Below are 13,651 nucleotides of genomic sequence, written 5' to 3' on the forward strand. Positions count from 1 at the left end.
TTTAATGTTTGTATTACTTGCAGGAATTTTTAGAGTGTTTGTTTTCCATTTGAAGAATAAGAATATTCACAAACACCTTGGACTAAAGCTCTCTCATCATGCTTGACTTTAGACTCAAGGTTTTAAGTTCCGTATGTCTTTTAAATCTCCTATCAGTTGCTGCATACCTGTGATTCAGCCTTTCTCCTGTATTGGAGGAAGAGCTCTCTATGCTGTAAAGCATTGTGGGGAGAACTGCTCACAAAAGGAAATTGCTGGTTAGGGCAAAGAGCAGGGAGACATTACCTGGTTGCCACATGGTCATTATATACAATGTTCAGTGGAATTAAATATTTAAACTTCCAAAACCAGCTGCTCTCCTAATCTTTGTCTGAGTTCCTCTCTTCCAGCTGGGTAGGTGCTGTGGGAAAATGGCTATCAGGACTTGTGCTCTTCTCTCTTGTTAGAGAACTGTGCTAGTGGAATTGCTCAGAAAGATGTAAAAAACCACAGAGAACTGTTCTTCACATTGTAGACTTTGGTCAGCTGCCAGGAGATCAGCTAATGGAACAGAATGACAGAAGAATCATCTCCTAATGAGATGATGACTTTGTGTAATTAAAGGAATGTAGCTGCATTAAAATCTGCATTACTTTGCTGGCATGACTGAGTGCTGTACGTGCTGCAGAGCAGCCACAGGAATCAAATGCTCTGGTGGGTATCTAACCCTCAAGCTTTGTTGGACTTTGGCAGTTTTAGTCTTGTAAGAAGAGTTTGAGAAGCGAAACACGTGGCTCCTTCCTGGGCACTGCAGACAGGAGGGGAAGTGGCAGTGGTGATGCTCCAGAAGCAGCCCATCAGTAGCACTGTGCTGGTGCTGCTGCACTGATGAAGGTCTGAGGAGGGGGCAGTTCCCTGAGCCCTGCCAGCTGCTGGGGGCTGCCAGCAGCAAACACAGCTTCTGCCTTCCTCAGTAGCACTGTGGGCTGCTGCTAAGTGAGGCCTCATGCAGACAGGGGGACTCAGAAAAACTCAGCGCCACAACTCCTCACTCTTCTCAGAAGTGGTAGATTGAGGTTTCTTTACTATGGTTCCAAGAGTATTAACAGCATTCTCTAACATTTTAGTTCCAAAATTCACCTTTTCCTTCCTTCTGCCCGCCCTAATTTATCTTTAATATATTGTTAAAGAGTGTGTTGCTTAAAGGCATAGGATATGCATGCCTTAGAGAAGTAGTGAGTTTATATGCATGTATATAATATTCAATTAGCTCATTATTAGAGTACTTATTTTAAATACTGTAAACTTTGCAATGGAACTAAGGCACCAGGTAGCCTGCCGGAATTAATTAAGAGTCATTGGAGGGCTTTGCATAAACAGATTTTTGGATTTTGGAGCAGGAACAGTAACTAGCTGGGACAGGTAGAGAAGTCTGTTTGATGTTCACCTCCAAGTGCTGAGCCAATGCCTGTCATTTACTGGCAACTTGTTCTGTAGACTGCTCTGATAAGAACTGCATGATGCAATGGGATTGGCTTGTGAATCGGGCCAGAATGAATGCTTTGTACTGAGATCCCAGGCTAAAGGTCATGTATCCTCTGTGTGTGTCATCAGTAGTTCAGTTTGCCTTTTAAATAATGACATTTCAAATAAGGAATCCCCCAAATGTAAGTGATGAGGTGAGTGTTTGCCAGTTGCATATTTGTGATGCACTAGCAACCGGTGTCTTCAGGGTCTTCACATCACTCCTGCTTCTCTAGAAGTGAAACAGGTTTTTCTACAGTGCTGTTTTGTACTGGTGAGGCTTGTTGTGCAGCCCAGATCACTTTCATCGTTTCACAGCCAAAAAAGCCTGCTGATGGGTGATAACCAGAATATTGCAGGCAGATTGGCTAGTAACTATGTTAACATACTATGTTAACATAACTATGTTAACCAGCAGATAATCCTACACCATCATATTCATGTGGTTTTGCTTATTATTAGCAATTACAATTGCTATTGAGATAACCAGTAGCTAATGCAATCTGTTTAAGAGGCAAAGACAAATGGGTAAGGGTGTCAGCTTTCACACACTGACTTCCTTAGCCCCTCATCATTGTGTCCTTCATCTTTATGAACTTTTGTGAACCTAATTCTTCTTTAGGACCCTGTGATGTAACCAAAAATGTTCTGAGCAGTAGTTTTTGTAGAAAGGAAAAAGGCAAAGCAAGCATGTATGTCCTTAAGGCGAAGAGCAGTGCCTGACAAGGATCAGGCTGAGAGTGCACTGCATTTCCTGGAACCTGCACAGGATGGAGGTTGATAAAGCATTGGGGTTACAGCTTTTATGTTTTCTGATGGCTTTATCACTTCAAAAAAAACTATTTCCTTGGCTTTTTTGTGTAAGGCACTGAACATGCATAGGATAAAGCTTTTCTCTGATGCCTGTATTGCAGTGTTGCATGCTGTACACTTAGCTCTGTATGCCATGCACTTACATGGAGAACTTCTCTGTGGCTAGAGTTTTTTGGGTGTTTTTAAATGTTAGTTTTAAAATTCATGCAGAGTTTTTTGCACTTCACAGGTGGCAAGGATAGTAGAAGTTTCTGAAGAGATGAGGAGGAATATGGGAGGGAACTCTGGTCTTGAGCTGATCACCTTGCCTTATGGACATCAGCTGCGCCTTGACCTTATTGAGAGGTAAATGCTCCTGTTCCTCATTGCCAGGGCAGGTGGCCAGAAGCTCAAAGCCTGGCTGTACTGTTCTCATTTCCTTCAAGAGTGCTCTCCTGCATGTTTCATGAATTCACATGTACAGATTATTTCTGGGATGGTATGTACGTTTGTTTTGATTAGGAACGGATTCCTTAAGGTCATAAGGCAACTGTCCCAGGTAGCACAGGGAAAGGGGAAAGGTGTTGAAAGCAGGAACAGCTGAATGCCATCAGCTCTCCTTTACAAGCTCAAGGAAACTAAAATTCAGGGGACCCATAATCTATCTGAGTATGTAGAGGATCTAATAAAGTAAAAAATTATTAGCAAAGGTTTCTTAAAAACCTCTGCACAAGTCAAGGGGGAGCACTTAAGGTGTTCTGGTCTACATTTTCTGCTTCATATTGTAGTAGTTTAATTGCTGAGATATTGGGGGGCAGGAGTCACAGGATTTGAATGTGGAGGACAAAGGGAACTGGGGCAATTTTCCCATAAGTGTTCATTCATTTGGTGCTTAAGCAGAATTTCGTGTAGTTAACAGCATCTCAGGAGAGTTTATTAAAACATTAATTGAAAGCCTGTGTGCATTTATCCCATATGTCATTATTGGTTTTGGTGCAAAAATGTTGGCAAGACTTAAGTTTGCTGGGCATGCCAAGATAAAAATTCACCTTTGAACTGATCTTTGAACACATGTAAATTTAATAATTTATAACTGGTTGCATGAATTGTTTCACTTACAGGCACAATACCATGGCAATAGGAATAGCTGTTGACATCTTGGGTTGCACAGGAAATGTAGAAGATCGAGCAGCAACATTAAACAGGATTATCCAAGTTGCTGTGGAGTTGAAGGAGTCACTAGGGGATTTATATGGATTTTCTGCTATTATGAAAGCACTGGAAATGCCACAGGTAAAAATCTGTTTCTCTTTATGTTCCAAAATGTGGAGTTGTTTGATGGCTTATTTAATTTAATTTGAGCCATTTCTTCAAGACTAGAGAGAACATCAGAATAGTCTTCATGGCTGTTCTGTGACTTTGTGACTAGCAGCGTACTTTTCCTGCTGTGGACCCAGTAATGGGTATTCTCCATTTTGCATGAACAGGTCAGCAGATTAGAACAAACCTGGACAGCTCTAAGACACTGTTATACCCAGACTGCCATCATGTATGAAAAACAGCTGAAACCATCCTGCAAAGCTTTGCATGAAGGACAAGATGAGTGGACTAGTGAGTATGAGTGACATGGGTTTCTATTTGGCATGTTAACCCTCTCCTTACTGATTTCCTGTGTGGGGAGATAAGGCAGCTGCTCTTTCCATAGCTGTGCATTGTACCTTAAAATTATGTAAACTTGTGTAATGCCATATGATTATGAACAGAAGCAGAGTGCGCCAGCCAAACATCAGTATGTGTTTGTAATGCCTGTATCCCTGCAGAATAGAACATTCTTCCCACATCCCAACTTCCTCTGTGTCAAACAGAAACTGACACATTGCATCATCTTGCCAAAAAAACAGGAAAAAAAATCTCCTCTGGCAGCTTTTGCTTCTTGCTTTGTCTGTTAGATCAGAGGATGATCAATGAAAATAAAAAGAATGGGTTTGGTAATTCTGGGCACATTAGGCGCCCCTGTGCCAAATTCACTGTAGCTCTAGTTTCTAGAGGGACACAAGGCAGAGAAAATAATTTCTCAGAACATTTCTCCAAGAGAACAGGTAGACAGTGAAAACTTTTTAGCTGCTTGGATTTTTTTTATTGGAATGACCAATTTTGAAAATGTTTAAAATCTGTGCCACTGTCTAGTAATTCAGCAGAACTTTCCCCTCTAGCAAATGCAGCTTTCCAACACCAATTGGTGTTGGTCTTCTTCCCCAACCAGTTCACTGGAACTTGGTATGACAGGTATATTCAAGGTAAGGTTTTTGAAGGCTATCTGTCCTCCATTTGAAAGATGGAAGACAGACAGTAGTTTCCAACTTAAAAAAGGACACTGCAGTTACAATACCTTCTTCAATTAACAGTAATGTGTGATGATATGAGATGTATGATCATTTCTCTGTTCCAGAAACTATCAGTGCTCCACAGAACAACATAACAGTGCCACTGCTGATGCCTCTTGTTACCCTGCTGGAGCGCCAAGCTGTTATTTTTGAAGGCATGGAGCTGTGGGAAAGCAGTGACCAGAGTGGTGAAATAATGCTCAGGCACCTGGGCACAGCACGCCTGATCGCGCAGCACGCCGAGACCTTCCGCCTGAGGGCACAGCAGCTGCTGCAAGGTGAGAGAGAGGGGGGCTCTGCTGCACTGCCAGCCCAGCTGGGGCTGCTGCCTGCCTGCCACGGGCCCCTGCAGGTCAGGGAGAGAAATCCTGATCTTTGGCAGGAGCTGAGAGAGCAGCAAGTGTCCTGCAGGAAATAGGAAATTCGGTCTGAGGACAACATTAATATTGTTTAAAAGCAGACAGTAAATTACTCATCACTACAGCAAGCATTTTTGCTAAACATACTCTAAGTTCTCATGACTCAATATGCTGACCCTTCTGGCAACTGAACAGAAGTACAGTGCAGACTGAGGATAACTTCCTATCTTCTGTACAAGATAAAATTCCTACTCTGATTATTACAGTTAAAACACTACCCTAAGAGTCTTTACAATGGTGCAAGTTGCAGCACTGAGGTTGTGACCACTTGTGGCCAGAAAGCAGCAGCATGTTAACAATGTGACTTTATTGTTCAAACTTGCAGTGGAAAAGTTAAGGGAGTGGGGAGAAATACAGCAATTTCTGCAGGCAGCATGTACACGTCCGTAAGGATACTGAGGGTCTGCCTGCAATGACAGTTCTAGACATTAGAACTGAGCAAGGCCAGCCTATCCCAGTGTCCTTAGAGCCATCAGTGTTACCAGAATGTCAAAGCTGGAAAGGTTTTTTTTATGAGCTTGTTAAAATCATTGTGCAAACAGAGCCCAGTGCAGCTTATTTGGAGAGAAGACAGTTTAAAAGCCATTTCTACAGAATAAAAAAAAATTCCTGGTGGTGATACTGTGGGATTCTTTTTACCTACTAGGTTTCCAGCCAGATGAAGAGCTGAGTGAAATCTTCAAGACAGAATTTCAAATGAGATTGCTCTGGGGCAGCAAAGGAGCGCAAGTTAATCAAAGTGAGAGATACGAGAAATTCAGCCGGATCTTAACTGCACTTTCCCGAAAACTGGAGCCTCCTCCAGTGAGGCTGGTGGAACAATTAAGTATATAAGACTCTGGAAACACTATTTAAGTGATATACTTGAAATAACCTTAGCATTCTTATGGCAATTTGATACTGCACAAACTTCTTGCATTTCACAAGATGTTTAGAACTTTTAACTGCACAATGCACACTTGTTTTAAAACTACTGATTTCTAAACAAATTATTTATTTACTGTGTCACCAAGTCATTTACTGATCCCTCTAAACTGGTTATCCCTTTATTTCCCCAAAGTGAGGCCAAGGAGTTTCAATGATGCCAAGGAGTAAGGGCACTGGCATCTTAATATTAAGATGAAGCAAATAGTGTAAATAAAATGATAATTAATCTATCTGACATGGCAGGAAATTTGTTGTATAATAGTCCTTTAATGAATATAAAAACCACTGTAGATAGAATTGTGAAGTGTATCTTTATGGAAAAAAATTTGCATATTTACAAATCACAGAAACACTGCAAGTTGCAGAAATGATCCTTTATCTGTAACCAGAAGGCTCAGACTTCACTGTGCCTATGAAAGCAGGCTGTGTATGTGTTGGGACAACTTCCCCTTTTTTTCAAGACAGCCTCTGTAGTACTTCAGCTTTTGCTGGGGCCTGCACAACAGCTATGCTGCCAGGAATGAATGATGAAATGGCAAGAACAAACAATCCAGATAATTAAAATGCTTTCAGACATGAGTAAATGTGGGTGTATGTATGTATTAAACTTGCTTCATTTACTGAGGTGAATCACTTTGGTAAGTACTTTTTCCTTGGATGAAGACAAAGCATAAGGTGTTACCACTTTTTTACAGGAAATCACCATGCACACAGTTCATTATACAAAGAGTCTTAGCAGCAAATCCCACTTTATGTGCAGAACTGGTGACAAAGAGTTGTCCTGAGATGTTGTACAAATATTTAAGTCAGAGCTGCATGTGCTCGTTGTCAGTAAGCTTCTTACAGCACTGGAGTAGGATGACAACAAAACCAGCCCCAGATCTGTTCCTCCTAGCTACAATCTCAGCAGAGGTTTTTACCTCCAGAACAAGACTTTACAGACCTCATACTGAACATGTGCTTGGCAATCTTAACAGAAGACAAATGGGGAAGCTAATAACTTAGACCATGAAAAGATTTTTTATTCCATGAAAATATTCTCAACAGAGAACACTATTTTTAAACAAAGCATTTAACATTTAGGAAATCAACATGTGCACAAAAAAGGATTAAAAAATTACTGGAAAATGTCTGATTGATTCTTTAAGACAACTTACGTTCAGAATTTTAGAGTGATTTATAAGCTGTGCAAGTACAAATGCTTTTTCCTATGTTTAATAACCCTCATACAAGTTGCACTATCCCTCTTGAAAGCAACCTGCCTCCAAAGGAAGCAAATCCTGGTTTCAGAAAAACAAACAGTAGTGTGAAAAGAACATTTAGTCTTTTACCAGGAAGTGTTATTACTGACCTCCTAGGCTGTTAGCCAGGCAGACCACAGGCCCTTAACCAGAAAATACACAGATCACATTTCTTCCTCTTCACAGAACTACAGAATCACAGAATATGCTGGGTTGGAAGGGACCCACAAAGATCACTGAGTTTTCTCCAAAATAAAAAAAAGTACTAAATTTTAAAAAAGGAAAAAAAAAACAAGGAAAAAAACCCCAATCCCAACAACCCCCCCCCAAGAAGCCCAAACCCAAAAAACTACCTAAGTAGTTTTGTCAGTATTGAGTAATGTCACATTATTATATAAATAACCCTGTATACAAGCTCCAAAAATCTAAACTTTAGAGTTTAATAGGCCCCATAATACACTAGGTCAAGCTGTGTAATAGTGGTATACATAACAAAAGGAATAAACCTCTACACAAGTCACTCAAATTCAGTTTTACTGGTAGTACAGTTCCTAATAACACTGAAATGAAAAAGAATCCAGCACTGCTGCATCCACATATTGCTTCAGACCCCAGAAAAACAGGATGTTTTAATTAATTATTCTTCCATAATACACTGCCAAACAGCAGGTGGCTGGGTTGACAAGCTTGTGTTGATGTAAGTGTCCCTCCCCCCAACATCTCTAGTCTAATTCTTATCACCCTAATCAATCAGATATGATGTATTTATCAATAGAACCACAAATGGGAGGCAAGACAACATAAGCAATAGGGGCACTGCAGACAACTATATTTACACGTATAAACATATCCAAATTTCAATTGTTTACAAGTAAAAGTGCACAAAGATCATTACGAAGTTTCACTCAAATGTCACCTGGTCCATACAATGAAGCATCACCTGGAAATGGACTAGCACTGCAGTAATTGAAATTGGAACGTCATAGTGAAAAACTAAAAGACAGTTTCCATAAAAATCTTTTAAAAAAATATTAAAGTCAAATGAAGAGATACACGTTTCAATGTATAAAATTCATGGATGCACCATGTATCCAGTAAAGTAGAGCTCTAGGAAACACCTACCGTGGCTACCTCAGCAGCTGCAGCACTGTGAAAGAGCTGAGACACAAAGCCCTTTGTGGGATACTGTAAGTGGTAGTGTTGGCAAACAACAGATTTAGGCACTCTAGTTTAAGGCAGCAGTTGAATGGCAAGTGGTTGACTTTTGAAAACAGTCATTAACTTGCAGTGGTGAATCCTCTGGTTGTGCTCCAGGCTGTCAGTGCTCACAACAGGTTACTGAAGGGCTGAAGGTGGACCACAGTTCTAGGAGTTTCTCTTGACTGCATTGTAGGCTAGAGCTGAGATGCATTATTCCCCCAAATTAACAAAATACTTTACAGTCGCTTATCAGTTATGCCAGACATCTGGAATGTAATGATGGTTGCAGTGGTATTGTTATAGCAGCATACATGGATACTGGGATGAAACTCTAGTGCTGAAGATATTTAAAGAAAATGGTTTGTTACAAAACAAGATGAGCAATGATGGCAAAGTGTTACTCAGAACATGCCTGACTGTCCTAGGCATGCAGGAGGAGGTTAACGGCGAGCATGGAGGTGGCACAGGCAGACTGATAACTGACACAGGGCTCTAAAGGACTGCCAATAAAAGTGAGTTGGAAATGAGCATCTTTGAGAAAATTAAAATGGTGCACAAGCTAAAATATAGTTTGTGCACCTGGGACAACCTAGGACAATGAAAACAAAGCAATTTTAGGAGCAGTAGCCTTTTTGCTCTGGTTATGGAACTCTTATTTTCCTGCACAAATTGAAGGTTTTGTAGTACATCCTTACCTATATATGGAGATGCTAAGATGTTAGTGACTACTAAATGTATGTCTGCATGCATTCATGCAACTAGCTTGTCCCTTGGGCCTCCCAGTCTAGCACCCCTCCCCTCCCCCCCCCCCCCCCCCCAGCAGCTGCATGTAACCTCCTTCAAGATCTCGCCCATTTTCTCAGAAACCCGCTTCAGGAACCTGCAGTCCAAGAGGAAAAAGAAAAGAACAAAGTTACTGAAGGCCTTTAGAAGACAGAGGAGCGTGCTCAGTTCTAACAGGCCATTCTCAGTGGCTAAACATTAGCCTTCTACTTAATGCCACAAATTCTCATTAGAAATACAAAATCAGCTTCTTTTTTCCAGTAATCAAGTTGTGCAATGCAGCTTCCAGTCCTCAGTGATTTAACAGTGAGGATAATTACTGTACATTTAAGACACTGTCTTCAGACTAAACACAATACAATTCAAAGACTTAGTTTACAGGCACAGATTAAGAGTATAAAATCATTCCCTCATCAGGAGCAGAGAGTTTCCAGTAAGACATCAAGCACTACATGTGATCTTTTTTTGTTTGTTCAAGGTATCTAGAGTTAAAACAATGACATCATGTCCAATACAGAACATTCTACATTACAAGTACTGAAAAGAAAGGAGATGGGTCAATGGACTTTCTGTCCTTCTTAATCATAATGTTTTTTCCTGAGTATTTTTGTTGAACTTTCAGAATCAGAAAACATTTTCCTGTTTAAGAAGTGAAAGCTGCCAAGTATTTGCTAAGGAAGGAAATTAATAATTTTCAGTAACTGAGTTCAGTTAGTTATTAGAGGAAAAAGATCTCTGTTTTAAGAATACAGTTTAAGTCATAAAAGTGGGAACAATAAATCTTAGAGATTTTTAAAACTTAAGTATTTTTTCAGTTCTCTATAAAAACTAAGAATTCCACAGAACAAGCAGGAATCTTGGTCTTTTTCATTTCAATAGCTGAATTGGATTTAGTGCTTTGTAAAGCAGGAAAGCAGAAGACATTGGTCAAAATTACAGACCAGTGTTAGATGCATAATTTAATGTGGTCATCTCTGAAAGAACTACAGCTAACCCCCCATGGAAACAACAGATCATTGTTGACTTCTGATTCTGTAACTCTTTCCATAAGTCTGTATAACTTACAATTTTTCCACTATTTTCCCTAGGGAATGTACAACTGAGAGCTGCCAGTTTTACTGTTAGATATAGGTTACTGCACCTTTGCTGTTTTTCTCTAGCGTTACATCTATATATGATGTTGGCACATAGCCTTCCTCTCCATTATGTCTTCGAGCTCTTGTCCACCCATCTCCTTTGTCCTCCTCAATAATGTACAAAATTTCCCCTTCTTTCATTGCTAGGGTGCCTTCATTATGACCTGGGAAGAACAAGAGGCAAGGAATTCTTACTCTTCAGACAGAATTTCAAGTCATCTTTTTCCCAAGGCATAGTTTCCAAATTATATATAAACAGGAAGCATGAAAAATCTGTGCAAGAGAACATATGGCCAAACAGACTTAGAAAAAAACCCAGTCCCAATTTGTAAAGCTGAGTATTTTCCAATAGCTGTGCTAATATTTATCTTAAAACAGCACAAGTACTGCTCATGAATTAAAGTAATTTATAAAGTACCTTCATTGATCTTTTAAGCAATTAGTTACTCACACATGTAATTTGCTTTAAATCATTTTACCTGTCTTCTTTATAACAAATCATCCATGCCTTACAGTCAAAGAGTCTCGGTGCACGTGGTTAACCTTACCATCAAATGGATATATTGCCTTGCAATGTCCAATAGCTGGTAATGGATCATCATCTTCAAACTCGTCATCGAACTCACTGGGATGAGCGTGCTGCTGCGGCGGGCCCCGAACCTCCTGGTTGGCATCGTCCGTGTAACTCCCTTCAGGGCTGCAATGCAATGGTGGCAGCATGAGGACTCTTGAGCAGTCCCTAGCTCCAAAACTCACAACATCCATGCATCACAGAAAGGGCAGGTCATGGATATTGTACTGCAATTCCTGTTAGCAGTTCCAGTATTACTGTCAGAGGTGATTTACTGAAAAAACTCTAGCAAAAGCTTACTCTGAATTCTGAAAACTAGTGAGCCTTGTGCAATGGAGTAAGACAGGTTGAAAAGGCACTGCTATTTAATGAGCAGGTGTTTCAATTAGACTATTTTTATGTTACCAGAATGGCAAGAAGAGACCTTAAGAAGTCAGAACCCGTTAAGATTATCCTTTAGAAGGAAAGGAAATTTATCCACTCGGGGAGGATAAGTAACAGCCATCCCTCCTGTAACCTGCAGAGAGCTGCACAGACTAGCACAGGATCTAAAGCAGTGGAGACAGAATAGTGACCTCTCTCGGCCCTGGGTGACAAGGTGGTTGATGTCGCTGCTGTGCCGCCTGTCGCCTCTGGCTGCTACTTTACCTTCGACTTCAGAGAGCCAGGCCTTGGGGAAAAAAGGCAAATGTTGGTGTCAAAGAAAAACTGATTCTAAACCAGCACATTGAACAAATGCATCATACTGCAGACAGCTCACAGCCACACAGAGATTGCGGTCAGATGTCAAGTCTCATAATTATTTCACACAAAGCATGAATCTACCATTTATGCTTAGCCTATGCTCCATGCTAGCCTGAGGAAAAAATCTTTAATTACATGTGAATTTCAGAATAAGTGAATAATAATATATTCTTCTGAGCAGTTTAATCATGTACATCTTTATTCTGGCTAGATGAACATACTTGAAAATACAGCACCCCACAAAAACTGCATCAGGACATCTACTCTTCAATCAAGTAGTTTTTCTGGGTGCCATATTTAAAATCTGTACGGCAAAGTACAATTGTACCAGTCATTACATTTTCCAAGAAACTGTTTTAGAATCTAACCTCATTCTTGTGTATTTCCATCCGCAGACGGTCCATATTGCTCATAGTCTCAGTTAATTTTGGTTGCAAACTGCTTGGATCACCCATCTGTGGATTTTTTTCATAAACATCCTTCATCTTGATGAGGGCATCTCTAAAAACATACAAACCATTACAATAATTAATAAACCAGTATTGATTCATTAAAGCTAAAATAACGTGTATGAGATCCTGAACTGTGATCAGATCTCAAGCACAGCAGTAAGGAACTGGTCTTCATCCTATGCCTAAATCCTTCTCCCACTCTGTCATCTCAGCCTTCTGCTTTCCTTTCTTGTGCTGTGCACAGGCACACAATGACTCCAACTATTGACTCTTACCTGTCCAGTCCCAGTACTGTTTCCATACTGTTTGCTGTATACAATTTCCTAAATATTGGTCACGTTCTGCTCTTAAAGCACGAAGCTGCAGCTATCGTGCTCAACTGACACATCTTTTAAAACACCATTTTAGAGCCAATGCTCCCTTTCCAGTATTAAAATCAAAATGAGTATTACAGTAAAGCAGAAGGAAGCAATATTAACAGAACCTACATACAACAAACTATGAACTTTAAAAGGTTATTAATAGCCTTGTCTCCTAGCTTTTGAGCACTGTTGGTTAGGTAGAGGATGTCAAAAAAAACAGAGAGAGAACCATGACAGAACCCGCTAAAAAATGCACTCACTTTTGGTCCGTTTCCTTCTGCAGCTCTCTGTTAAGTTCATCAATTCTCTGCTGCAGTTTCTTGCGTCTTTGCTCGGGAGGGAGATGGCTGAAATCTTCTAGTGCAGGGCCCTGCAAGCAGAAAGCCCATGAAACAAGCTACCACATGCACAGGTCTGGGCAGCTGAACTGACAAACCCACACATGGACAGTGCTCACTGGAAGCAGATGGACCTTCTTAAAAACTCTACTTGACAGACAGCTCTACAAAAGACTGCACAGAATAAATGCATGTTCTTGCTGCCAGAGTGGAGTCACTCAGTCAAGGTGCTTTCTGCCTTCTGTAGCAGTTGGCTCACAGAGGTAACTCAAAATTTCTAGACTTTATTTTTCTGAAGTCATATACCTCCTCTTACATCCACTGCACTTAAAGAAGATTAAGAAAAGACAGAATAATTTGAGTCAGAACAAAAATCTAAGATGTGTATATAATATATATACACATATATATAAATTGTTTCTTTCTCTGGACTGTGTTCTGTGGTCATTTGGATGGTATCAAAAGAAAAATGCTGTAATTTGGATCTTCACTCCAAAGCACTATTATAGTTCTCTTCCAGAACTTTAGCAATCCTAGAAAACATATTAAAATTTACAAAGTTCTGATGAATTTTGCCTCAAGTAAAACTGGTTCACAAAGCACAGAAAAAACCTTTGTAATATCAAAATTATTACTTAAATTTGTTTCTTTGACTCAAAATTTGCTCAAATACTCCAAGTCACCTTTTTTTACAGGAAAAAAAGAAACAAAAAACCAACAACCAAAAACTTCAGGGAGGGAAAAAGCCCCTCTTACTTCCCAAACTTTAAAAAAAAAAATCATAAACCAGCCAATTTAA

At 40.0% G+C, this 13,651-nt stretch overlaps 2 protein-coding genes across 13 annotated transcripts in view; one reads left to right on the forward strand and one right to left on the reverse strand.

The window, feature by feature from the left end:
* Positions 1-6,322, forward strand: part of BCAR3 (BCAR3 adaptor protein, NSP family member) — a 94,995-nt gene extending 88,673 nt beyond the window's left edge. For all 10 annotated transcript variants that reach the window (XM_064719883.1, XM_064719882.1, XM_064719884.1 and 7 more), the window contains 5 exons: positions 2,546-2,661; positions 3,417-3,588; positions 3,783-3,906; positions 4,745-4,957; positions 5,745-6,322. In XM_064719883.1, coding sequence (XP_064575953.1) covers positions 2,546-2,661; positions 3,417-3,588; positions 3,783-3,906; positions 4,745-4,957; positions 5,745-5,932 — 813 coding nt within the window. In that variant the 3' untranslated portion in view covers positions 5,933-6,322. The remainder of the gene's footprint in view (positions 1-2,545; positions 2,662-3,416; positions 3,589-3,782; positions 3,907-4,744; positions 4,958-5,744) is intronic.
* A 3,030-nt stretch (positions 6,323-9,352) lies between these two features.
* The window catches only part of FNBP1L (formin binding protein 1 like), a 50,495-nt gene continuing 46,196 nt past the window's right edge, over positions 9,353-13,651 (reverse strand). For all 3 annotated transcript variants that reach the window (XM_064719891.1, XM_064719889.1, XM_064719890.1), the window contains 5 exons: positions 12,775-12,884; positions 12,069-12,201; positions 11,532-11,626; positions 10,934-11,082; positions 9,353-10,549 (listed from right to left, as the gene is read on the reverse strand). In XM_064719891.1, the coding sequence (XP_064575961.1) occupies positions 10,371-10,549; positions 10,934-11,082; positions 11,532-11,626; positions 12,069-12,201; positions 12,775-12,884 (666 nt within the window). In that variant the 3' untranslated portion in view covers positions 9,353-10,370. The remainder of the gene's footprint in view (positions 10,550-10,933; positions 11,083-11,531; positions 11,627-12,068; positions 12,202-12,774; positions 12,885-13,651) is intronic.

This window comes from Zonotrichia leucophrys, chromosome 8 (genome assembly GCF_028769735.1).
Source record: "Zonotrichia leucophrys gambelii isolate GWCS_2022_RI chromosome 8, RI_Zleu_2.0, whole genome shotgun sequence".
Classification (NCBI taxonomy): Eukaryota; Metazoa; Chordata; class Aves; order Passeriformes; family Passerellidae; genus Zonotrichia; species Zonotrichia leucophrys.